At 59.2% G+C, this 26,022-nt stretch overlaps 1 protein-coding gene across 14 annotated transcripts; it reads right to left on the reverse strand.

Annotated features, from left to right (window-relative positions):
* On the reverse strand, window positions 1–26,022 carry KRBA1 (KRAB-A domain containing 1). 14 transcript variants are annotated; one of them, XM_057549936.1, is made up of 18 exons: window positions 25,821–26,022; window positions 17,662–17,770; window positions 17,134–17,253; window positions 16,321–16,455; window positions 15,391–15,543; window positions 14,544–14,675; window positions 14,154–14,336; window positions 13,125–13,280; window positions 12,278–12,496; window positions 11,617–11,790; window positions 11,022–11,195; window positions 8,935–9,087; window positions 8,203–8,385; window positions 7,188–7,394; window positions 6,959–7,090; window positions 5,916–6,020; window positions 5,257–5,502; window positions 1–3,701 (listed from the first exon to the last, which is right to left on the reverse strand). In XM_057549936.1, the coding sequence occupies exons 1-18, from the start codon at window positions 25,830–25,832 to the stop codon at window positions 2,803–2,805; spliced, it is 3,492 nt and encodes a 1,163-aa protein (XP_057405919.1). In that variant the 5' UTR covers window positions 25,833–26,022; the 3' UTR covers window positions 1–2,802. The 14 variants fall into 14 exon arrangements, with proteins under 14 accessions (XP_057405919.1, XP_057405916.1, XP_057405929.1 ...); XM_057549933.1 differs by having other exon boundaries at window positions 15,391–15,540; window positions 17,662–17,788; XM_057549946.1 differs by having other exon boundaries at window positions 11,022–11,123; window positions 11,617–11,707; window positions 12,278–12,425; window positions 13,125–13,242; window positions 17,662–17,788.

Consider the following 26,022-nt stretch of genomic DNA (forward strand, 5'->3'; position numbering starts at 1 on the left):
TAAGCACAAAATAAGATGCTATATTCAAATCTCAATGTATCAGCCATCATTTTGCACATAAATGGATTAAGGGCTCTGAGTAAAGGACAAAATTTGTCAGGCTGGATTAAAAGACAAAATCCGACCGTAGGCTGTTTACAGAAGCCACATCTAAAACACAAGGACACAAGGTCTAGAGCAAGCCTGGTCTGCCCGTGCGCCGAGCTCCTTCAGCAGAGAGCGGTGACGTCGTGGGGCGTCTCAGGCAGGGGACTGTGGCCCCCGCACCCCTTCACCTCCACGGCGGCCCCCCTTCTACTGGGCTGTGAGGAGCCCGCTCCGATGCGACAGGCTGAGGTGGGACCTTCCCACCTTCCTGCCTCACAGTGGCCTCGTGCTGGCGGGGCAGATGGGACGCCGGGGACCCTGAAAAGAGGGAGCTCCGTGGGAGCGAAGGTTCTCTGCCCCCATCTCCAGACCCCGGGAATTCCTGAGTTCCAAAGGCCCCTCGGTTTCTCCCACCAGAGTGACCCCATTTCCTCACGAAGTAGTTGGAGATGGACACAGGACCAAACTCCTAAACTGCACACAGATTGCTCACCAAATCAGAGATTCTAGAAGGCTTTTCAGTTAATAAAGGGTTTTGTCCACATGGCAGGCAGTGGCCCTGGGGGACGAATGTGGCTGCAGACCAAGGAGTGCCTCACCGTTCATTTCATTACTCGTTTTCTACATTCTTGAGAAAGGACTTGCACTTTCCCACAGGGTCCAGGTGGGCCCGGAGCCGCTGGCCTGGGCCGCAGCCACCATGTGCACTCCCCGCCAGCGGCAGCAGGAGGCCCGCGCAGCCCGGAGCTACCGCTCCTCCCGCCCTCTGGCCCGTGTGCTCCCTCGCGCGTTGACGTGCAGGCTGATATTTGTAAAGCCCACAAAACCGAACCTTCAAGGGTCACGCAGAGGAGGACAGCGCGCCCCGCCCCGTCCCCGCTGAGAAGGGCGCGTGGAGGGGAAGCCGCCCAGGCGGATGGGCAGGTGGATGGGCGGAGGCCTCCTTCGCGGGGCCGGGGCCCCTTGCCGGCAGCACCGACCCCCTCTCCCCGCCAGGCCGTCAGACCCTTCCTACTGGCTCTGAAACGGGCCCAGCCTCGCTCCTGCACAGCCTGGGAACAAGCTGGACTCACCTTCCTGAGTGGAAAGCCTAAGCCTACAACTTTTCTGTTCCTTATTCTCCATCAAGTATGGCTAACCGTGAAGACTGTCTCTTATATCCTACTTACATGATCTGACGAACACTAGCTTCCGAGACAGTCATCTTGGGACTTACTCTAGTCCTGGAAATGTTCTAACACCCCTTCGATGGTCTGCCTGCCGGACACCCCGCTGCCAGCACGAGTGGCCTGCTCCTTCCACAGGGGCAGCAAGGAGCGCAGGCCAGGCGCGGGGTGTGTCCCCAAAGACCCTGATTTTAGGGACGCACTGGATACAGCAGCCACAAGGCCCCCCTTAAGCACCCATCGCGGCCACAGCCGCTCTGGACCCCGAGTCGGCTTGGGCCTCAGCGCCGCACCCAGGTTCCCTGACAGCACAGCTAACCACGCCACAGGGCCTTCCCAGACGACATGTGTGCACAGACCATCCCGAAGATTCCTCAAATCAAGTACAGACTCGGGCGGGGAAAGATCGGGAGAAAAGATCTGACCCTGGGGAGGGAAATGCGGCAGACAGGCAGGCCGTTCCCCGTGCTACACCAAGTGCCACCTGAGGGGCGGGGCCCAGGGCAGGCTGGTGACTGCCGCGAAAGCAGATCTAGTGACCCCGGTCATGCCTTCTTCCCCCAAGAGGAACCCAAGTTTAGCTCAGCCTCTCACGTGTGTTAGGGGTTGGAGTGTGCACTCCTCCCACCTGGTTCATATATTGGAGTCCTAACCCCAGTACCACAGAACGTGATCTTAGCTGGAGGCAAGGTCTTTACAGAAGTAATTGTTACAGTGAGGGCATGAGGATGGAGTCCTCAGACGAAAGGGACATTTGAGGCATGAGTTCAGGGAGCGCACCCTGTGAACATGAGGACGGTCAGCGACCAGCCACGGAGAGGGGCCTCGAACAGCCTCAGAAGGAACCAACTCTGCCAACACCTCGACCTTGGACACCTGGACTCCAGAGCCGTGGGGACGTAAGTGTGTGTTGTTTAGGGCGCCCGGCCTGTGGTACTGTTACTGCGGCCCCAGGAAGACGACACGTGTGCTGCTCCTTCCCAGGAAGTCGTGTGCGAATTCCTCCCCCAGCCGCGGAGGGGGGTTCGGGGGCGGGGTAGAGGGGTTGCGGATTCTCTGGAGGCTCTGGGAGGGCAGGCTTGTCCCCCAGCCACGCCCTGGTGTGGCCCCTCTGGGCTCCTTTCTGTAGGAGCCATGGGCCTTTTCCTTAGCAACCAGGGTCGGTAATTTTAGAATCCACACAGGTATATCCCGCTTAGGCCAAGGGGCGGAGTTCTGCCCCAAATGAAAGCTAAGCCCCCATCCGCCAGGAAGAGGACAGCCACGGCTTCTCGGCGCTGAGGTCAGGACGGCAGGTGGGAAGAGGGGCTCTCCTGCGTGGCGCCCCCGCAGCGGCTCGCAGCGCCCCGGCAACGTGGCGTGCACGCGCGTGTACGCGTACCACCCCCTGCCGGCGCCGGCAGTTCCAGCGGGAAGCGCAGGAGGGGAAGCAACATTTAAACAAACCTGAGTCAAGAAAGCCAGAGGCGTGGCTGGGGAACGCACCTCCCTGAGCATCGGGCATCCTGGAGTCCGGGGCGGTCAGGCCAAGGGCACATTCCCGGCCCCCTCACAGTCCAGACACGGGCAAGGTTCGGCTGCAGGGGGCCGAGGGGGGCGGCCGGCCCCCAGAAGAGGCGGCCAGGGGTGGGGCATCCTCGGCAGGACGCAGCCCAGTAAGACGGCGGCTAGGGGGCCCCCACCCGGGGTCCCTGTGCTCCCCACCCCACAGCTCCCCCTCAAGGGCTCTCTGGAGCCCCGCCAACAGGCAGCTCGGATCCTTGGGCCACTTTAGGGTCCTGGGCGGTGCCGCTGCTGCAGCCCGAGGCTCTGCTCCTGCACTGGCGGCCACCTGGGGGGGTGGGGCAGCAGGCAGTGAAGGGGGCGAGGGGCTCCGGTGGCCCTCTGGGCATCCGAAGGGGTGACACGCGGTCAGCACAGCGGGGCTGCCACATGCCGAGGAGAGAGGCTGCTGGGAAGGGCCAGAGCTGGGCCCCGAAGCCTCTGCCAGGGGCACGTCCGGGGGCAGCTGAGGCACCAGGCGGGGCCTCGCGCTGGCCAGGCCTGAGGAGTCGCCGGCCCTGCAGCCTTCCACCTGGCCCCGCAAGATCTTCGGTCTCGGCCTGCGGGGGCCCTTGTGCCTCCAGTAGGGCGGGTGTCTGTGAGCCGGGCCACCGGTCCAGCGAGGGCCCCGGAGGAGGCCCTTCGGCCCCGGGCCCCGCGGGCGCCGCCTCAGCCGATCCACCTGGGTTCTCACGGCGGCCACTTCCTGAGCCAGGCCGGCCAGGGCCCCGGCCAGCCGATCCAGCTTCTCCGAGAGGGCGGCACCGAGGCTGCGGAGCTCGTGCTGCAGGGAACTCCCGCAGGGGCACGGTGGCCGCGGGGAGGCGCGCGGCAAAGCCCAAGGGATGGCGGCTCCAGGGGGAGGCCCAGGCGGATCTCCGGGAAGGGGCCTCGGGTGGGTCCCGGCTGAAACCAAAGTGGTACGCGGGTGAGGGTCCTCGAAGCATCAGGACCTTCTCTTCCCCCAGGGTCCCTTCAGCTAGTATCTCATCCTGCCCCGCTAAGGCCGGGCTTCAGACGGGCTTCGGACAGGCTTCGAACGGGCAGGATCCTAGTGACTCAGGCTGGGGAATTATGGATAGCTGTTCCCCAGATTTATGGGCAGGATAAATCACAGACCGGGTCTCCATGGTAACCAAGCTGCTTAGAACAGTGGCCTTCCCATCTTCTAGGAAAAGGTGGATTCTCTATGCCACCTTTGGGCCCTACTGGTGCCCCAAGTGCCTAACTCTGCCCTTGGGAGTCAGTGGGCAGGGCCTGGAGAAGCCACAGACGGCTTGAGGCCAAGGCCGTGGGCAGCATCTGGAGAGGGCCCAGGAGGGCCAGTCCAGCCTGGGTCCCAGGTGTTTCTAGTGGGGTGATCAGGGGGCTGTATCAGCACCCAGTGCTACTGGTCACCAGCAAACCACAAGCGTCCCCACCCCCTCCTGACCTGTACCCTCCCTCTTCAGAAGTTACAGACATTGGACTTTAAGTCTTAAGTTACTTTAAAAAAAAATCACCTGCTCCTTCACCCTAAGTTCCCTTGGAACTGGTCTCCACCCGAGGCAAGCCTCATAAGGAAGCCCCGTTACCACCCGCAGCCGCAGGACAGACCTGCTCTCCGGCCACATCTGAGTCCCCAGCCTGGCTCTGGCCCGCACTTCTCAGGACCCCAGAGCGTCAAACAGAAAAAGTGGAGACTGGAGCCCAAGGACCCAAACGATGCCCGGCCACGTGCTTCAGGAAGGATCTCGGCTAAGGGCCAGCGATAGTGCTGCTGGCCTAGGTGTCCTTCTACCCGAGGCACAGCAGCAGGGCTGCCGGCCTCAGGCCAGCTCAGCGCTCCCGATAAAGCAGCTGCACCTGCAGGGACGCCAAGCCCACGATATGACGGAGCCCCCCACTGCAGGCTTCAAGTGTGAGGATCTGGGTGCACGTCCCAGAGCGGACCAGGGACCGAGCCCTGCCCTCCCGAGGCCGGTCTCTGACGTGGTGTAGGGAAGAGCTTCCTCGGGGTCGGGTGACGCAGAACCACATCTCTGGGGACGCCCCCGCCAGGCCACTCACTACTGCGCCTGTTTCCCCCTCTGTTCTCTAAAGTCGCCTCAAACCCCAAACTTTGATTCTGGATGCATCTATTCTGGGGAAAATCTCAATTTCTGTTTTGCCTCTAAAAAGGGTCTGCTTACGTTTATGAAACAGCCAACTATTTCTGTAGGAAAACCCTGAAATGAAATAAGCAAGCTCAAGTGAGTTCAACGTTGAGACTCTTCCTGCCTGTGACCCAAACGAGCCTGGAAGGCTGTTATGAAAAAGCCTTTCCCAGGCTGTGAGCCCGGGGGTCTGGCTGGCCCACCCTGCCACAGTGAGCTGAGCAGCGGGGAAAGAGGGTGGGTGGCCGTGCAGACGCTGAGCCCCCGCCAGCCCCGTGCTTGTAGGGCTCCCGACGCTCGAGGGGGCGGGGAAGCCACCAGCTCACCTGTAACACCTGGGCTTCCGTCTCCGGGACCCAGGCCCCTGGACTCTTCACCAGCCATCGGATTCCAGGACAGGGGCCCACAGGCTGACCCAGGAGGCTGGCAGGGCCCAGACCCCGACCTTTTCTCCAGCTGAGAGGCAGGGCAGGGACCCACAGCTGCCCCCGCGGGAAGAGCACAGAGCACTTGGGGTGTGGATACACATTGTTTTCCCAGAGCCACTCTGACCGGGGATATTTGGACACGACCTAAAAAAAAAACCCCAAAACAACCAAACTTTCAACTTTCAAATACTGGTTAAACGAGATGCAAGAGGGATACACTCGGCTCGTTAGGAAGCCCATCTCTGGGCACCAGGGCACACAGCACGAGGGTGGCCCGGATTACTTCCGGAGTCCTCTGCGGCCCCGGCATGACGCCTCTGGCTCTCCCAGTAGGTGGGGGCTGGAGAGCAGGTGGAGAGGGCCGTGGCTGCAGGTCCCACCCCCAGTGAGGCCCCTCCGGAGACCTGCTGGAGGCCCTGTGGGTCCACGCCTGGCCCCCTCTGCTGTTTCCCAACAGGCCCACAGCCGGTGAGGAACGTGGGTACAGCCGGGGCTTGCGCAGAGGCCAAGTGCGGGGGGAGCCCCCTTCCCCGACCCTGCACCCCACCCATCCCTACCTCCTCCGGCGCTGCCCAGGGGGCCAGGCGGGCCCAGGCTCTCCAAGCACACTTCTGTCCAGGGCGGATGGGACCGGCCTCCCACCTTCTCTTCTGCTTTTCCTGCTGGGAGCAAACACTGGGTCAGGCTCGGACTGAGAACTGAGGAGGCCTGGAGTAGCAGGCAGCCGTTTCCAGCTTTCCTGATGGGACAACCGCTTAGTTCCCCAGGTGGAGGGATCTCACTTGTGACACTGTTTCTGTTTACTGCCAAAGCTACTGGCAACACAACCAGGTAAGGAAGCAGGCAGCCCCCCAGATCTGGGTGACCTAGATCAGTGACCACTTGAATGACCCTACTTCTCCCTTCTTGGGCCCCAATTCCACGCTTATGCTTTAAATAAGCCAATAAAGAGTGAACCTGCCAAACCCTAGATACCCTACCCTCCACCCTAATAAAAACACAGTCAGGTCTGCGCACTCTCTCTCCCCCACACCTCGCCAGTGGGCGCGCCACGTAACCTCCACGACCTGCAAGTAATACATCCTGTGCCTCCAAGTTCCCTGATGGCTTCTGCCGCAGTGCGTCCTACAGCACACAACACTGGCTCCAGTGGGGCTCCAGTGTGTGGGGCTGGCCCGCTACGAGTAATACGAGCTGGGGTGAGGGCCCCAGGTGTTCCCAGCTGAGAGCTTCACTATCGATATACTGGGACCGACACAACAGTATATATACACGTACATACGTTATTAAGTGTGTGTAATGTGCATATATTATATACACATATTAAAAAAAAATATATATATATATATACCTCTCAAGTTTACTGTCAGGCTTTCCAATTAAACACACTCATTTAACACTCCTGGGGCCCCATGTGCCTCAATATCCCCGCCTTCTCTCTTGGACACAGCTCAGCCTACGGGGAACTCAAGCGTGACAAAAGTAGAGAACTTTCTGGCAAGAGTCAGGCAAAGTGATGGGTGGGACTCAGAGAACCCAGGCTCTGGACCCTTGGCCCTCCTGGGGGACATGCCCCCTTCTCAGGAGACCCCAGGCTCACCTGCACTGAGACCACGGTGGTCCCCGGTCTCGCCTCTTCTCCGGCCTTCACCAGGGCTGCTGCCAGCGCGAGGGCCGCCAGGGAGTAGGGAAGGAGGGCCAAGGCCCTTGCGGCTGGGAAGGCGGTCCCTCTCTGTCACAAACAAAGCCGGGGTCAGGGTGGTGCCTGCACCCTGGGGCGGGGCTCCCGGCTCTCCCCTCCTCTCCCCTCCTCTCCCCAACAAGCTCACCCTGCAGGAGGGGCTGCCAGAGCTCAGGCTCCAGCCTTGGGTCTTCTCCTTCCGAGCTGCTGATACTGGAGCTGGAGCTGGGGCTGGGGCTGGGGCTGGGGCCCGGGACAGGGTCGGCCAGGCAGGCGAAGCGCAAGGGCCCCCCGGGCAGAATCCCCTTCAGAGAGTTCTCCAGGCAGTGGAGTGGGGAGGGCTTGGTGGCTGGCCCTGGGCAAATGGCAATAAAGGAGCCCTCTGTCCATCAGCCCAGTGCCAGGCAGGAGGGCCCTCTGCCTCAGTGGGCGGGCTCGTGGAGCTGGTCCTTTTTCAGCTCAGCCCCGTACAAGCTCTGGTGGGCCCTGGACAGCTTCCTCTCTGGCCATGGGAGGTGGAGAGATGCAAAGCCAGAGCCTGGCCCGGCCGCCAGTCACTCTGGAAAGGCCGCCGGGGACCCTCCCAGAAGTCTCAAGACCCTGGAAGCCATGAGCAGTCTGGTTCCAGCCAGGCTCTGGGTCTTATAAGCCAGGCGGCCCCTCCTACTCGCACTCACTCAGGACCAGCAGCCTGAGGAGAGATTCAGTTCTGTCCACAGGAGGCCCTCCCAAACCAGCTCTTTCTCGCCTGGTGGGAGTATTAGAAATACTGTACTTATTCAAGTGAGTCAGACCCTACCAGCCCACTTCAGCAAGTCTAGGAAGGAACTCTGCTGTGAGTTCAACTACGCTGCAGCTGCAGCAGTACGACACACGCCTCCACCCCCAGGCAACTAGTACTATAACGGAAACAACCAGTCTTTCCCCCAGAGAAACCCAATGTCTGGATAAAAGCAGTGCTCTCCCCACTTCTTTTCAGCACACCTCGGGGTGCTCCAGACAGCAGTCTTTGGGAAATGTACACACACTCCAGCTGGCAGTCCAGAATGGGTGAGATAAGGAAGGAACAGAGGAATACAGAGGGAAGGGGAAATCTGTTCCCTCATCAAATGCTGTATCGGGAGGGAAACATGCCAGCAAGTCCCGGGGCAGAGGCAGCTCACCATCTGGGAGCCACGTCCACGGTCCTGGCCTGGCGGCCCCGGGGTCCTTGGGGCCTCGCTGGTGGCAGGCAGGGATGGTGGCAGAGGCAAGTGCCTGTGGCCTGGCCAGGCGGAGGCTCCTGGTGGGCACGTCACCCCCTCGCTGTCCCAGGTGGGCTGGCTCACAGGCCTCGCCCCTCAGTCCTGTTTCAATGAGAAGCCAAGAGGCCTGTCAGCCCGGGGGCCCCGCGTTGGCAGCGAGGCCAGGAAGTCACTGGACAGAGAACAACTTCTGTCATGTTGGATTCTCGGGCTCACAAGCTCCTGGAGCGGGCCATACCACAGCCCCGCAGACGCTCCCGGGAGCCTCCCGAATCCTCCAGGATCTCCTTATGCCCCGACCCAGCTACCCAGACTCCCGGCAGCCCCACAGCTCAGCGGCTGTGCTGGACGCCAAGGCACGTGGGGCCGACAGCCAGGATACAGACACTCTGCGGCCAAGGCCCCGGCTCAGGCCCGGATTCGGAGCAGCAGCAGTGGGGCTGGGTGTCCTGTCCCGCCTCACTGCCGCCAAGCCTCTGCCCAGGCCGTTTCCAGGACATCATCTCATCTCAGGCCGAGATGGGGGCCCACCAGCTTCTGGGGAGGCAGCGCCCAGGGCGGTCCCTGGCGCTGGCCTCCAGCTGCTCTGGAAGGCTGCCGGGGAACCTTCCAGAAGTCTCAAGATCCTTCAGACGCCGGGCAGCGCTTTACCTTCCATGCCTGCCGTCCAGTTCTTGGGCTCCACTCTCCATGGCCCCCTGTGCCCTGCCGAGGAGCAGGACCAGGTGGGCTGCGGCCCAGGTGCGGGTATCTCTCTGAGGCAGTTCTCCAGGCCCTGGAGCGGGGAGCTTCCCACGGGGCTTCCTGTGAAAACCCAACACTCACGGTCTTGGCTGGTCAGAGCTCGGTCCTGTGAACCCCAGGAGCCTCGCCTGTGCCCTGTGTCCAGTGCAGCCGGAGCTACTGGAGGAGGCGCAGGGCCCGAGGCCGGTCACGCCGGCTCAGGGCACCCGGCGGGGGGTACCTGGACCCAAACCCGTCACTCCTGCCTCCCGGCGGCCCTGGAAGAGGCCTCCCCAGCTCGGCCGCCTACACAGAAACTGGTCAGCGGGCTGTGGTGGGGGAGATGGGCCCTGAGGCTGAAACGTCGTCAGGCTGCCTTGGCTACTCAAAGAGAGAAAGGCCAAGGATGGAGCAGGTCAAGAAGGGCAACGCTAATGCCTTTCAACTTGGGAAAAAAACAAATTGCCAGAATCGTATTTCTAGTGACAGAGCTGTGGATACAATAGGAACTAGATGGACTGAAATTCTTTTTCTTTTTTTTTTGGCTGTGCCACGTGGCATGTGGGATCTTAGTTCCCCGACCACTGACTGAACCCGCGCCCCCGGCAATGGAAGCGCGGAGTCCTAACCACCGGACCGCCAGGGAAGTCCCTGGACGAAATTCTAGAAAAGGCCCTTCCTGGGTCAGCTGTCATCTCAACCATGCTCTTTCCTGAAGGCGTTTGCTGATGCTGGGCCAGGCAGAGCAGGAGAAAAGAGAAACTGCCAGAGCTTCAGGCCGCCGTGAGGCTGCAATTGCAAAGTCACGAGAGGAACCCCACACACAGCTTTCCCCACGGACGCTGCTGAGTTCTGGGGCAACACGGGGAGCTGGGGAGCTGGGGAGCTGGGCTGGAAGCTTCTACAAGGCGGCGTGAGATCGCCTGCCGTTTGGGTGACTTAGAAAACCAGGTCTGTTGATAGAGGATGCTTGAGAAGGAATGTCCTGGTCCCGACCGCAGCCCACCGCGCAGCTGCAGGGAAGAGAGGAGGGGGCAGCACAGCGCTGAGGATGCCAAGACCAAACGTGGGAAGACGCCAAAGGGAAGCAAGAAGACAGAAAGCACGGTGGAGAAGCTGCGCGCAGGATGCCGGGCCACAGGCAGCGTCCCCGGAAGTCACAGCAGCGGGTGGCTCAGCACCACAGGGCAGCAGAGGGGGGCAGACGCCACCCTTCCTCCGCACCCTTCCTCCGCAACCTTCCGTAGCTTTTAAGCAAGACTGAACGATCTATTACCAAGAACTAAAAATTAAGAAGAAAATTCGGCTGCACGTTGGGAGGTAAAAGCCCCCCCACCCAAGGGGCTGACCCGTGGCAGGTGCAGGGACCTAGGCCCAGGGACCCCAGAGGCCCCAGGCCGGCCCGATGGCCCCGGCTGGCCTGGCGCAGAGCCCTGGGTGCAGCTCCAGGCCTTTCCACTGACAGTGGGTGAGGCCAAAACACAGAGGAGAGCCCCGGGGACCGGGTGTCCACGGACAAGGCAGACGGAGAGCGCTTGGGATTATTCAGGTGGAGAAAAAGGTCCAGTCCTGCAAGGTCCCAAAGAGGGGACAGCTCACATGGAGGTCCCCACGAGGAGGTACCCCGACGTGCAGCCGCCAAACACACCCTCTAAGGTGGTTTCACACAAACCTCACGACGTTTTTCCTGAAGTTGGAAAGTCAGTGAATATGACAGACACTGACTTCTTCGTGGCTGGGATAAGGAAGAATTTGATGTTCAAGGAGATCTTTTTACTTTTTAAGACATCTTAGATGTCGTCCTGCCCCTTCTGAGCCAAGTCACTAAAAGAGACCCCCGTCCCCCAAAACAGGCCCTGCGTCTGCTCCCACCGCGGCATCCGCTCCCGGCCGCTCTGCTGCCGGCACCGGGCACGATGGCCTGACTTGGTTGCGCCGGACACATGGCGGTGGGCGGGGGGGGGCCTCCTGTCCTTCCCCAGAATCCACTCCCAGCCTCAGGCCGGCCAGCTCACCTTTTCCAGGCCGATGCCCCTGGCTGCCCTCAGGGCTCTGGAAATCCAGGTCCCCGTCAACGCTGCTGGACGAAGAGAAGCTGGTGGAGGTGCCTTGGGAGCCTGCAGGGAGGGCGGGGCTGTCTCTCATGCAGCCCTGCAGGCCCAGAGCCGGAAGAGGCCCCAAGACCACCTCTGCGGGAGACAGCACAGCTGGCGTCACGGGAAAACCACAGGAGAAGAGGTCCCCTGGGCCCTGGGCTGTGGACGGGCACCCAGACCTGCCCCAACGCCTCTCCCACTGGGATCTCCCCTTAGGTTAGGGCACTCGTGGCGCTGATTAAAATCCCGTAGCACGTTAACCCACATAAACCCAACCACTGGTCTTGTGAGCCTAGAGGGTAAGTGAACCTCTCAGTGGAGACAGTGGGCAGAAGAGTTTAACTGGCTTCCACCAAATGCAGGGGCTGTTTGGGAGTAGGCATGAGAGGGGGCTGGGGTAGAAGGGCTGCACCCCTGAGGCCTGGGATGAGGAGGGGGGACCTGACGGTGTCCTTGGCATCCCCCGTTCTGTGCACAAGGACAAACGCCACGCCGAGCCCATGACGCAGTCTACCTTTGCTGTGTGATTCGAGGCGCTGCAGCTCGGGCCTCTGAGACCCAGGGTCTCCTGGCTGGGGGCTCCGGGACCAAGAGCTGGCCGGCGGCTGGGAAGGTAACGACCCGCTCAGGGGGATGCCCCTCAGACAGGCCTCCAGGGCTTCCAGGGGTGAGCTCGAGGCGCTGCCGGCTGGGACAGGGGAGATGCCCCATCACCATCTCTGGCCCATCCCCCCAGCCCAGCCCCGGCTGGCTGCCTGGCCTGCCTTCCGCAGGGGTGGCGAGTCCTGTACCAGGCGTGGGAGCCTGCCAGGCAGGACGCCCTTCTGTGCGGGCTCTGATCTGCTTTCCGCTCCCCAATTGGGGGAAGCGACGCCAGCTGTACCCAGGCCCAGGGGCAGGGTTGGGAGAGCCACACGTAGGGGCCACCTTCCCGACAGTTGGGAACTCTCTGCAAGACCACGGTCCTTACAATGGAAGGCTTCCTGGGCAAGGGCCTGGGTTAAGGAGGACGGGGATTAAGGGAAGGGATTAACTGCCTGAGAAGGACGGCCAGGTGGACGCCTCTCCGCCCAGGAGACAGACAAGTGCCCCGGCCCCTGTGGGCTGGCAGAACCTTGTTGGGGGCGCGGAGAACCCCACCTGGGAAGACTCGAGCAGACAAGCCCAGGCCTCACCTCGAGCTGCAGCGCCCCAGCTGGGCACTCGGACCCAGGCGGTGCCTCCACTGTCCCCGGGGCTGCCCGCGGCAGAAGGGCCGTGGGTCCGCTTGCTGAGCTGACAGGATGCGGGCTCTGGGGGCCCCTGGGCCCAGCCGTCCTCCACCTTCACTGCAGAGAGCACGCTGCCAGCTCCAGGCCCAGGCCCGGGGGGAGGGGTCTGGAGGGGGTGGAGCCCTGTGGGAAGCCCCTCATGAGGCCTTCATAGGGTTAGGATGGGGCACCCAAGGCCCCCGGCCTCCACAGCCGTCTCAGGTCCAAGGTCGTCGCTGCTCAATCATCAGCAGATGGACCCAGTCCCACCCCCACCTCCAGAGATTTCTGCTGAGGGGTGATGCCACGCAGCCCCCCCCCCCCCACCAGGCAGCACCGAGCCAGGGTCCTGCCTTCAAGGGCGGCACGACCATCTCAGATCGACTTTCTCAAAGTTCTGGGACGCTGATGACCAGTGGTGAGCCCAGGCGAATGTGACAAGAACCCCCTCGTCAAAATGATACTCGGCGTGTCTACTGCCTGGAGCTATGCCTCCTATTTTCCATCTCTCTCCCTCCCAACCATCCCCTCCTTCCTTCTGGAACCCTCAGCTCCTACTGTAAGAGCCAATCTGGAATGCTACCGCATTGCTGCACCTCCTACATGCCTACGCCCTTTTACAGCATGATCCCCGACGTCTGGCTACTCCAACCGACACACTGATGTGTGCGCCCGGGTGTCTGGCTGTGGAGGGTCACCTACCGCCCTGCTTGGAGCGGAGAAAGGCAACGGTTGACGTCAGGGGCCTCCTTGCCCAGCCAGTGGCCCTTACCTCCAGAATTCCTTTTCCAGGCCCCTGGGTCCTCCTGCAGCCGTGGGTCCCTTGCTCCTGAGGGGCTGCGTTGCTTGTCCCGGGCCTCTGGGATCTCCTTCAGACAGTTTAGCAGACCCTGGAGGGGACAATCCCCTGAGGCTGTCTCTGTCTTCACTACAGAAAAAAGGAACACATGTTCCCCCAAATTGGTGACTTCAGTCTCGGTGACAAACCACCAAAAGAGGAATTCAGTTAAAAGGTCCAAGGCCAGCAATCTGGAGATGCAGGTCTTCTTATAACTCACTCAGCCTTGCACAGGCCACTGTCTTCTTAGTGCTTGGTTTAAAAATGCCTGTCTACACACCTCCCAGAACTGGATGGATGAAAGGAGGATGTGGAAATGCACCCTACGGGCAGAGCATATGGTGCTACTCTGAGTACAAACGAAGGAGGTGGGCGGGCTGGGTTGCTACTTGTAGATGGTTCTCTGGGCCCTGAACAGAACTTAACTTGAGGAGCCCAAGCTTTTTACACACACACACAGCGTGTACCTAAGCCTCACAACAGCCCTCTGAGGTGGGAACAATTATCCCCTTTTACAGACTGGAAACCAAGGCTCAAGGCCTTGAGGAGCCTCTCACAGTCTGCCCGGCTAACAGGCGTCAGGGTCCAGGGCTGGGGCTCCTGCCCCCACCACGTCACCCTGCTCCCCCAAGCCCACTGCAAGCATCCCACTTCGTGTCAACATGAAGTGACACTCACTCATCATCTCCTCCTCAGGTGTCCCATATTAGGACGAGTAAAGAACCCAAAGAATCCAGGGCAAAGTCTATTTCTGAGTTTTCTTATACCAGCTGACCAATGCTGTTCCCCTAAGACAGCCATCTGGCTCCAGAAATGTGACACTAATGATACGGGAACGGCCAAGTTGGCAATGATCCTTAGGGAGGATGTTATATTTATAGACAAGGATCTATCAAAGGGCAATTCGAGCTTTCTGCGGGCTCAGAAACCTTGGCGTGAGGAGACGGGTCCGCAGAGACTCACCTGCCCCGGGCGGGCTCCCAGGCCGCGGCTCTGCTCCGGTCAGCGGGGACGCACCCAGGCTGGGGACGGGCGGCAGTAAGCTCAGGGGCCGCTCGGGGTGCTGGGGCCCGGGCTCGAGGATTTCCTTCAGGCAGTTGATGAGGCCTTGCAAGGGGCTGTTCCCAGGAGAGATTCCTGCAGCTCCTGCAAGGCCAGCACGCTCAGGGCAGCCCTGAATGCAGCAGCTGTGGGACCTTCAGGGGTCAGATTTCCCACCCGTGAGAATGGGGACGACGTCTGACCGCCACGTAAGGCTGTCGGGAGGCTGAGGTGGGAGCCACACGACGCCTCCCTTTTCCCACCTGCTCAGCTCCGGCGCAGGCCCCGCCCTCAGGAAAGCCAGCCCCTCACCTGCCCCCGTGGTCCCTCTCTCCTGAGTCCTGTGGCTCTTCCACCTGCCGGGGCTACAGGTGGGAGGGCTAGGCTCCTCGCTGGGGGCTCCTGGGCTTTCCTCCTCCACAGGCCTTGGCGTGTCAGCAGCTTCTGTTGCAGGAGACAGGAAGGCCTCTCTAGCCCCAGCTCCTGACCCTGAGAAGTCACCCAGGATCTGGTCCCCCGAGAGGACAGGCCTCTCCAGGCTCTAAATCCCTGAGGGGCAGCCAAGTCCTGGGAACGTGGATTTGCGGCAGAGCCAGCTCCCGCGGGCTTGTTCCAGAGTCCATCCTGGGGAAGGCGGGGTCTCTCCCTGTTTCCTTCTGGTGTAAATGTAAACACAAGACTGTTCACTCCGGGACCCTCCCCCAACCCCAGCCTCTGACTTTGGCTCAGCAGGTCATGCCCGTAGCCTCAACACGCAGGCCCAAGCCTTGTACATATGTTTCTGAAAGCTTGGCACGTGGCAAAGGTGCCAGGTGACACCTGAAACTACAGGCTAAATGGGGTATGTTTTTCAGGAGTGCCAATTTTATGCCATATTAATTTGAAATGTTTCAGATAAAAACAGATATTCAGACAAATGTATAATTTGCAAAAATTTTAAAATAAAGTGAGACCCAGAGAAATTCCAGTGGCCACCTCGCCCTCCCTGACTATTAACGCTGCCCTGGCGAGGAGCTCGGAGAGTCAGGGCCGGTGCCACAGGCACGCCACACACAGCACCCCGCGAGTGGGGCCGAGCATCCCGCATCTTCGCCGGTCCGCGGGCGGAGGCCCAGCACCAGGCCTGCTCCCTGGGGCCCCCGTGCTGGGTCGTACTCACTGATGGGGAGGGAGCTCCCCTGCCCCCTGGCTCTGGGCGGGCTGCTGGATGAGCTGCCGCTGGGCACGGCGGCCAGGCCAGGCCGGCCGACAGGTGTGTCCGGAAGGCAGCCGAGCAAGCCTCGGAGAGGGCAAGTATCCCCCATCACAGCTGCTGTTGGGGGGCGGGACACTGGAATTAAGCCCGGCAGGAGGTAAAATGCCCCCACCATTGTCCCATCCTGGCCCTTCCCTGCCATGTTCCACTAACAACGACCAGGACGTCAGTAACCTCTGCCCTGTCATCCCTGGGCTCTGACACGTAGATTCACAGTCGAGGTCTTGTTCTGATAAGATCCTTCTCACCCGACCATCAGCTGAGCGGACTCAAAGGAACCCTAGGGCTGGGGCTGCTGGGGACAGACCCCTGAGGAGGTGAGAGTGCGTGGCGAGCAGAGCTCGGGGAAGGAGGGAGAGTCTGGTGAGGCGGGAAGAGTGCAGGCTGGGGGGGCCTGGCCACTCATCTACAGAACAGGGCCGGCCTCGCCCACCACGCAGGGCACGCCACGACAGGGGCCCCAAGGGCATGGATGAAGCCAGGTGGAGCCACTAGAGAAGAGTCAGAAGCTGCTGTCTCACCACGATCCACGCACTCTCAGAGGACGGGCACGCCGCCCGGGTTCATGCAGTGGGGCGACTCCACCCAGGGCCGGGCAGGGGCTGGGCAGTGGGGCGACTCCACCCAGGGCCTGGCAGGGGCTGGGCAGTGGGGCGACTCCACCCAGGGCCTGGCAGGGGCTGGGCAGTGGGGCGACTCCACCCAGGGCCTGGCAGGGGCTGGGCAGTGGGGCGACTCCACCCAGGGCCGGGCAGGGGCTGGGCAGGCGCACAGCGTTGCCCACAGCTTGAACTTGTCTGTGGGATGCAGAGGGACCGCCCGCTGTTGACTCACCCTCGGGGCTTGCCCCCTCCCCGTCCAGGCTGGCTCCTCCGCTCTCAGGGCTGACTTCCCCGAACAGGAACTCTGGGATCTCCTTCACCAGCTGCACCAGGGCGCTGAGGTGCAGGCTGTGCTGGGGGGCTCCTCCTGCCGAGAGGCCACAGGGAACCCCCGCATTAGCTCGGCACTCATGCTGCTGCTTGCGGCGTCAAGCTGCGTCTCATGTAATCCTCCCACCACATGAGGGGCAGCAAAGGAGAGACCCGTGTCCATAGACAAAGAGGACCTGGGCTCAGGGCAGGCGACCTGCCCACGGCACAGCCAGGAGCAGGACGCTGGGGACCACGGGTAACTGAGCTCCTGTCGCTCGTTCCCTGTTACTCCTCCGAGGGGACCGCCAAGGAGGGCTGCCTCCCCGTGCCCTGCCACTATCCGGGCCCCTGCCTTTCCTGGCACCCCCTGGACCACATCCACCGCCCAAAGTCTCTGGACCTTCAGGGGCTGCAGGCTGGCTCTGCACGGGTGGTGGCGGGAAGGGGGCCTAAGGGGGGACAACTCTCCAAGGGTGACCCCAGCTTTCTTCTGAGCACTTCATGTGACGGGCAACAGTGTACCAGGCTCCCGGCCCAGAGGGGTGAGGGGTGAAAGGTCACGGAGGGGTCGGTGTGGCGAGGTGGGGAGGGTTGAGGTCCCAGCGTCCCGGAAGGAACAGAGCCAGGGGCTGAGGACACGTGGGAAGGACACGAGTGAGTCCACCTGGGCCTAGCCTACCCAGGAGGACCAGGACCCCAGAAGGGCCTGCCCTCGCCTGCCAAGATTACTCACCCAGGGGCCCTCCTCCCCGAGGAGGCTCCGGCCCATCACCAGCACAGCTCCCGCCCCCCGTGGCTCCTCCAGGCTCCGAGGGAGACAGGAAGGCAGAGAGGGGCAGCAGCTCCACTGTCCCTGGGGAGGAAAAGAGGGACAGTCCCCCGGGAGCGGAAGCCACCCTCCGCCCTCCCACACGCGATCACGCCAGCAGCCCAGGCGCCTGCAGTCCATGCACCTGTGCACGTGTGTGTCCGTATGACCGCCCAAACCCCAGGGCCCGTCAGAACCTCGGGGACCAGTGCTGTTTCGCCAGTTTTTTAGGGCCCCCACTGAATCACACCCAGCACCCTAGTACAGTCCACAGAAACAAGAGCATAAAAGACCCGCGAGGCCCCCAGCTCGGCGCAAGGCTCTCGACGCCACCTCATCCTGTAAACAAAGCCCAAGGCCCGGTGGGTCCCGGGGTCCAGAGCGACTCAGGACCCGCGTGGTGCTGACCCGGCCTCCCGTCCACCCGTCAGCCAGCTCCTGCCTGCTCCTCACCCAGGGAGGCCAGCGTCTCGTAGTTCTCCCGCATCACGTCCAGGTAGAGTGCCCTCTGCCCCTCCCCCAGCAGCCGCCACTCGTCCTCGGAGAACCGCACGGCCAGGTCCTGGAAGGCCATGGACACCTGTGGGCACAGTCTCAGGGGAGTTGGCTGGTTCCCTCCCAGCAAGGCCAGCCTAGTCACCCTCAGCTTGGTGACGCAGCCTGCGTCTCCAGCTGGACACCAGAGAGGGGGGAGCAGTGACAGAGAGCATGGGGAGGGCGCCTGACACACGGGAACGGGCCAAGGGGCAATAGGAATCTGCTCAAGAGACGGTGACGGGGGTCAACTGTGTCCCCCAAAAGATACGCCGACGTCTTCACCCCAGTACCTGAGAATGTGGCCTTATTTGAAAATAGGGTTGCTGCAGATGTAATTAGTTAAGATGAGGTCATAACGGAATAAGGCAGGTCCTTAATCCAATATGACTGGTGTCCTTAAAAGAAGAGGAACAGAGACAGACCCACAGGCAGGAAAAGTCCATGTGACAATGGAGACAGAGGTTGGAGTGATGCAGCCACAAGCCAAGGAATGCCCAGGGCCACCAGAAGCTGGAAGAGGTGAGGCAGGATCCTCCCACAGAGCCTTTGGAGCAGGCTTCATAAGATTAAAGAAACATTTTGTCCTAATTTCTTTAAAAATAGTCATTAAGTGGGCTTTAAAATGCCCGCAAGACCCTAGAAGATGACCAGCATCTAGTAGGCATGAATTTTAAATTACAGCAAAAATTAACTTCATGCAAACTTAAGCACAAAGTTTATATTTATATTAAGCAGAATATAAATTATGGGAAGGGTCCTTCTGGCTTAGGAAAAAATGCTAAACTATTTATCTGTAAGAAAAAAATTATTAAATAAAATGAAGACACTCCTAATAAAGCAAAGATAATCTACTGCCTTGTTTCATCAACTCAAGTCAGTGATTTTAAAAACCATCACTGCGGGACTTCCCTGGTGGCGCAGTGGTTAAGAATCTGCCTGCCGGGCTTCCCTGGTGGTGCAGTGGTTGAGAATCCGCCTGCCAATGCAGGGGACACGGGTTCGAGAGCCCTGGTCTGGGAAGATCCCACATGCCACTGAGCAACTGGGCCCGTGAGCCACAACTACTGAGCCTGCGCGTCTGGAGCCCCTGCTCCGCAACAAGAGAGGCCGCGATAGTGAGCGGCCCGCGCACTGCGATGAAGAGTGGCCCCCGCTCGCCGCAACCAGAGAAAGCCCTAGCACAGAAACAAAGACCCAACACAGCCAAAAATAAATAAATAAATTTAAAAAAGAAAAGATGACTACTATCTTAAAAAAAAAAAAAAAATCTGCCTGCCAACACAGGGGACACAAGTTTGAGCCCTGGTCCAGGAAGATGCCACATGCCGTGGAGCAACTAAGCCCGTGCGCCACAACTACTGAGCTTGTGCTCTAGAGCCCGCGAGCCACAACTACAGAAGCCCACGCGCCACAACTACTGAAGCCCACGCGCCTAGAGTCCGTGCTCCGCAACAAGAGAAGCCACCGCAATGAGAAGCCTGCACACTGCAGCGAGAGTAGCCCCCGCTCACCACAACTAGAGAAAGCCCGCACGCAGCAACGAAGACCTAACATGGCCATAAATAAATAAATAAATTTAAAAACCGTCACCACTACCAACCGTGGCCTTGTCATTGTCACCAATGGCATCTGCTCCCCACTCTGCCTGTCTCCCGCTGACCACTGGCACCACGAGGACACACCCGGCTGGAGGCAGCCTCTCCACGGGCTACCTGCCTTTGGTCCAGAGTCCGAAGGTCCACAAGTGGTCAGACACCGCAGTCTCTTCCTCCTCGGCCCCCTGTGCATTCTGACCACCGGACAGCCGCTCAGCAGGCCAGCGGGCTCTCCTGAACTAACCTCTGCCCCTCTGGCCGGGTATGGGCACCTCCTCTAGGGAATACGCTCAGACGCCCTCCGAAACATCTCTCAAAGAGCCACCCCCATCTCTTCCTGGCCTTCTGGACAGATAGATCGTAGCCGACGTTCAGGTCCGTATGGAAGAGCAGGCCTGACGCTGCTGTCCCGAGAAAGGCTTGCCTGCGAGGCTGGCCTGAGGCTGGTGTTGGGGAACTTGGATTTTGGGAGGTTCCCACGGTTTCCTGACTGATAAGGATGGGTTGCTGGGCCCAGACTGTTTGTACAAACAGTGTGGCTTATGCTGAACACTGCTTTCCTTCTGGGACTCTGGGATTTCAGTACATGCCAGGAGAAGGGTGCCTACGTGGCCTGCCCCCAGTGAAAACCCTGGGTGCTGAGTGTCTAGTGAGCTTCCCTGGGAGAGAACATTTCACACCGGTTGTCACAACTCATGGCTGGAAGAACTGAGTACGACCTGTGCGACTCCACCAGGAGAGGACGCCGAAGCGTCTCCTGCTCCCTCGGGACTCTGCCCCCGTGCCTTTCCCCTCGGCCGATCGTGACTGTGTCCTCTGGCTGTAATGAATCACATAGTTGTGAATACAACTATACGACGGGTCCCAGGAGTCCTCCTAGCAAATCACTGACCCTGGGGTGATCTCAGGGACCCCGACACAGGGCCCCATTGCACTTCCCAACAGGACACGAGCACTGTGAGGGCCCAGAGGGTGTCCCCCCGGCACACCTGGCAGGGAGGCCTCACGACCCAGTCTGGCCCTAGCTTTGCAGCCTCGTCCCCCGCTGTTTCCACTCGCGCCTCCCTCCTGGCATCCACAGCCCACCTGCCTCGCTCTGTCCTCTGTTCCTCTCTCCTCCTCTTCTTCCTTCTCTCCCTCCCAGAGTCCGAATCCCAGCCAGGCTCGGGAACCCTGGGGCTGGTGGAGCAGGGAGACACTTTGGTTAGGGAGTCCCTGTCTGCTCTGCGGACCGTGATGGCATAAAATCTGTTTTTAAGGCAGAACAAGGAAATTTAAGCATAACATACTCCCTGCCCGTACTGGGCCCCCCTAACGTGCAATGGGCGTCTACATCATACACCTACATCGTACGTTAAGCAGACCTCCTCAAAGGCAGGAATGTCTGCTCAACCATAAAGATCAATGCGTTTTTTCCTTCTTCATTCTTTTCCTAATTTTGTATGGGGTCATGGTGACCTGCTGTATGTGTAGATCTGGGCTGTGTACCTTTGGTGAACTTTATGTAAAATGTCAGTGTGTCATTCTGACAAATGATCCTTTGTCTCTAGAGTGTACATAAGTGTGCCTTCGACCTCTAACAAGTGCAACAGTCCGCAGAGTTTTCTGAAAGACTGTCTCCTGGATTATAATCCTCAGGTTGGCGTGAATAAAATTCTCTATTTCTCCTTTAGATTGACTACTGGTTAATTTTTTGTCAATGTTCGGGAGGCTCAGACTTGTCCCAACAGGCCCAGGGGCTGAATGGCCACAAACACTGCCAGTGGGCTGGGTGCACACGTTTACAGACGCTGTTGTGATGAACACATGTGTGTCCTTTAAAGGTAATACTGAATTTATTTTAAAATACATGGAGAGGCTAAATTCTAAGGTACTAAGTTTTCAACATTAAGAAAGAGGGTCACAGAATCAAAAAGGTTGGAACCCCCTATCGGTAGTCCCACTCTCTCACCACCACAGCCAAGGAAAAGTGGGGAGGGGGCAGGAGAGGGTCAAGGAGTTATAATTACTTCACTCTCTTCTCCCTTAGGCACTCAAATACGTGTTAAACTCCCACTATGACCAATGCGCTAGAGAAGAGTAAGTGTCCCCAGAACCTGGAAACGAGTCAAAACAAGCCCTGGGGGAAAGATCAGCCACCTGGAGGGGGCCCAGCGATGGCAGGGAGTTTGGAAGCCCCAGGTCCTGGCCTTTGGACCTGTCGGGGCGGCTGGAGGGCAGGCGGAGGGGCTGGAACCAGGTCACTGCTGCCCGAAGGGAGAAGGCACCAACACTGCGGCACTGTCACCATGGACCACGCCTAGAGAAGGGCACTGGGGGCTCCAGAATCTGTCTGGGCTTCCTGGCCTTGCCCAGGTGACAAGAGTCTCTGTCCTGCACCGCAGGGCTCTTCCTAAGGGAGACGGATGCTTCAGGCCATCCTGGCTCCACGATGCCAGCTTATCCAGCAAACCTCTGTGCTCGGACTCCGTTAACCCTGGGCTTCCCATGCAGATTTCACGTTAGGTGGTCAAACACTTAATCGGCCACCATATAGTTCCAGTTTGATTGTCAGCTCTATTTTTCACCGTTAAGTTAAGGAACTGGCATATTCTGATTTATCTCTCTGTCCTTTGTGAGTCTGGTTAGTGTACATTGATCCCCCTGAGAACTATAAGGTGGGGGGGGGGGATGCACCGACCGACACCAGGCTCTGCAGCTGCAAAACAAAAATGCCACCCAAAACACACGCCCATTTTATAGGAGGCCGGTAAGGAGAGCCAAGGTGGGCTTCGAGGCCACGTCCTCTCCACCTCCTGGCAGCTCCACGCAGGGCTGGCTCTGCAGGTCCCTTAGCTCAAGGGAAGAACACGCTGATCCCAGCTACCGAGCTGCAGAGGGCCTGCCTTGCTAATGAGGCCCCTCCCCGGCCCTCTCTAGGGGACACCAGCCACGCTGAGAACTGACACGGCCTCAACACCTCCTTATCTGGAGACGAGAGCTGGGGTCGTGGCACCTTCTCTGCCTGTACACTTTCCCCAACACGCCACATTTTACATGTGGACCAGGTGCGCGAGACCCCAGCCAGCCTCTCAGCTCCACCCATCTCTGTCCCTCCCTCTAACACCCACTCGGATGCTAAGTGAGAAGTCACACACAGGGGGCCTAAACACCAGCGGAGGGGCGATCCCTACACACTTCCGAGCACTTCAGGTCTCTCATTTGGTTGACAGGACGGCCCTACGCGGGCAGCTGCTCAGGCACTTCATCCTGGGCTTGGGGCGAAGGTTCCAAAGCAAGGAGGGGTGATGCAGCATGAGCAGGTAGACAGCCAGAGGCCGAGTCGAGGACCCTAGACTGTGCTTGACTGTGACTATAACCTATCAGAAGATCAGTAAACCTTAACAAACCAAGCATCAAACATCCACTTTTATTTTTTTTGGCCACGCCTTGCGGCATGCGGGATCTTAGTTTCCAGACCAGGGATCGAACCCACGTCCCCTGCATTGGAAGCACAGAGTCTTAACCACTGGACTGCCAGGGAAGTCCCAAACATCCACTTTTTAGAAAATCATTATTACCCAGTACAGTTTGTAGTGATAGATTATGGGAGTATCTGTAACAAACAAATTCTCATTCTCAGTAACCTCTTAATAAAAGCTGAACTTTTAACAAGGTTTTCAAGGGGGTGATGGAGGGGAGGGGTAGGGTCTTGTGTAAAAATAAATGATCCTGTAGCCACTGATAATGGCAGAGTCCAAATGGCATGGCGCTGGCTGGAGCAGGAAGTGGGGAGAGTAAGGCAGCAGAGCCAAGTGGCAGTTCTGTTGCAGAGCTAGTTCAAGTCAGCAGACAGCTTCTCTGTTTGTCAAACTGGGTGAAAAATACTCTGTGTCCTTATCTTCTCCCATCAGAAGCTATTTACTACCTAACATCTGAAAAAACAGAAGGGCTTTTAGGTTCAAATGACTTACTTCAGAATTTCCTTTTAATTAGGACTGATTTTCTCACCTCATCTTAGATCTACTAAATCATGATTATGTTTAGTGCTTTCAGAGCCCAGAAATTGACATTTTCAAGCTTCCCAGATGATTCTGACACATTCTAAGTTTAGAATCACAGGGCCAGGGGAGAGCTGCCGTCCAGTCACGGCCCAAGACTGGGCAGAACCTGCCCGGCCTGCCGGAATGAAAACTACTCGGCTGAACGGGACCCTCTCCTCCCACCAGGGGCCAGCTGTCCACCATAGCACGTCTGTGAGCTAGAAATCACCGACAACTGCTGTACACCTTTAAGGCGCAGTGAACATTTAGTGCCAACTTCCACTCACAACAGGGGGGGTTCTTCAATTTCTACTTGAACACCTATAGCAACGGAGGGCTCACCACAGTCCCATCGGTGGCCTGATCTGTCAGTTAAGAAGTTCTGGAACACGAATAGGCAGAGTGTGGGGCTTTGGGCTTGACCTCAGGAGCCAGGCTGCTGGAATTCCAATCCCTGCTTTGCTTCATATTAGCTAAGGGCTCAGCAAACTCGTCTATAAAACGGGGATCAAAACAACCTCTCTTGGGACTTCCCTGGTGGCGCAGTGGATAGGACTCCGTGCTCCCAATGCAGGGGGACCGGGTTTGATCCCTGGTTGGGGAACTAGATCCCACATGCATGCCGCAACTGGGAGTTCGCGTGCCACAATGAAGGAGCCCACGTGCTACAACAAAGGAGCCCGTGAGCCGCAACTAAGGAGCCCGCCTGCTGCAACTAAGACCCGGCACAACCAAATAAATAAATAAATATTTTTTGAAACCCCAAAAAACCTCTCTCATAGGGATGTTGTGAAGATTAAATGAATTAACATAGGAAAAGTACCTGGAACAAATGCTGGGACGTGATAAGTGCTACGATTCCTATTCTTACAGCCGAATCTGTCTGCCTAACGTCCATCTGTAGGTCACAGCCGGCCACCTCCAGCTACACAGTGGGCTCTTACACACACCATTCCTGACCTTGAGTGCCTCTTTATCTCCTGGCTAAATATACCAGCTCTTTTAGACATCTGGAAGAGATGGTTTCCAGGCCATTCATCACCTCAGCCAAAATAGAAACTCTTGTGTGACAAAGTTCTTATAAAACGTGAACGGGAATTGACCGTGGCCAGGGGAGGTGGTTCCACCAGTAGTCTCCCCCTACCCAGAAAAAGCAGAGTGTGTGTGTGTGTGGGTGTGTGTGTGCACGGAAGAGGGAGGGGGCGAGCATGATGTGCAAACACTCAGGCCACAGACACGGCCTTCAGGTCCTTCTCGGCGCAAACCTGCTCTCCCAGCATGTTTCAGGCTCAGACTCGGGCTTCCAGATCAGATCCCGAACCCTGCTGCCCCCACCTGCGGGCTGTGCTCCCACGCCTGAGCATCTGGCAGTCACGCTGGACAGGAAGACAGGAGACCGACCCTGTCCCTCTCCCTCTGTGACCTACCACTCCTCAAGGCCACTCCTGGGCACCTTCTCCATGAAGCTACACAGTGGGAGGACACACTCCAGAACATGAGATCTAAAAGCTCCAACCCCTCATTGTATAGAAGAGGAAACTACGGTACGAGGAGGCCTGAGCATGGGGCCAGCGGGCATATCTGAGCTGGGGTGTCCGTGGGCTCCCTAACTACACGGCCAGATCTGCAGAGGGGACTGCCCTTGTTCCCACAGCATCCAAACTGCTTGGCTTCTCCCTTTCTCCCAGGAGCTTGTGGGGCATTCATGTCGCCAAGGTCCTGGCACAGTGCTGCTCTGCCTGGCCACAGACTGCCCCAGCCACTCTCCCAACACCACCACCCCCTCCCCCGCCCTCAAACCATGGAGCCCACGGTTGTCTGAGGTTGGCCCAAGCTCATGAGCCACCACAATTACAGAGCTGGCCCCAGGGGCCCACCCAGCAGAACGTGCAGCAACTCCTCTTTGGTACCATCAGGTTTCCTAGCACCTTCACACAACTTGCCCAAACTGGTCCCAGGCTATGACAAATGGGGCTCTCCCTCCACCTCTCGGACCTACACATCTCACCTAATGGATAAAACCTGGTACCTTGTTCTAAGCCCTCCCCCCCCGCCCAGAGTCCAGGATCCTACCAAGAATGAAAGTGAACAGATTTACTCATTCTCCTTAGGCCTTCGTGCCCATCGCTCCCAGTATAATTTATCATTAAAAGCCAAGAAGAGACGGTGATGCTTAACCCAAAGGAACGAGTTTCCAAAGGTGGAGAGAGACTCCAAGAATGCGTACACTGCGGGGCGTGGAGAAGGGAGGGGGGCGTCCGGGGACCTAGACTTCTCCGCACCAAATCCTGCGCACCAGCACTCCCCCCACGCCCGGCCAAAGTTGGAGGGTCCCAGGCTCGCCCCCGCCCTCCAGGCACGCACAGCGCCGCGCGGAGCAGACCCGCCGCGGCGTCCGTCTGTTCTCGCCGGCTGGCGGCGGGGTCCCGGCTCGCGGCGCCGTCCGCGCTAGCCTTACCTGGCGCGCCATCCCGGACTCAGCCTCCGCTCCTGGCTTCCGGCACGGCCGGGGGCACCCGCTCGCCGCCCACAGGCTGCGCCGCGACCCTCAGCGGCGGCAGCGACCTAGGGCAGCGCAGGAGGAAACTGGACCGAGCGCGCAGGCCGTTGAGGAGGGGCGGGGGTGGGGCGTCGCATCCCAAGAGAGGGGGACCAGCTTC

This window comes from Balaenoptera acutorostrata, chromosome 7 (genome assembly GCF_949987535.1).
Source record: "Balaenoptera acutorostrata chromosome 7, mBalAcu1.1, whole genome shotgun sequence".
In the NCBI taxonomy this organism is placed as follows: domain Eukaryota; kingdom Metazoa; phylum Chordata; class Mammalia; order Artiodactyla; family Balaenopteridae; genus Balaenoptera; species Balaenoptera acutorostrata.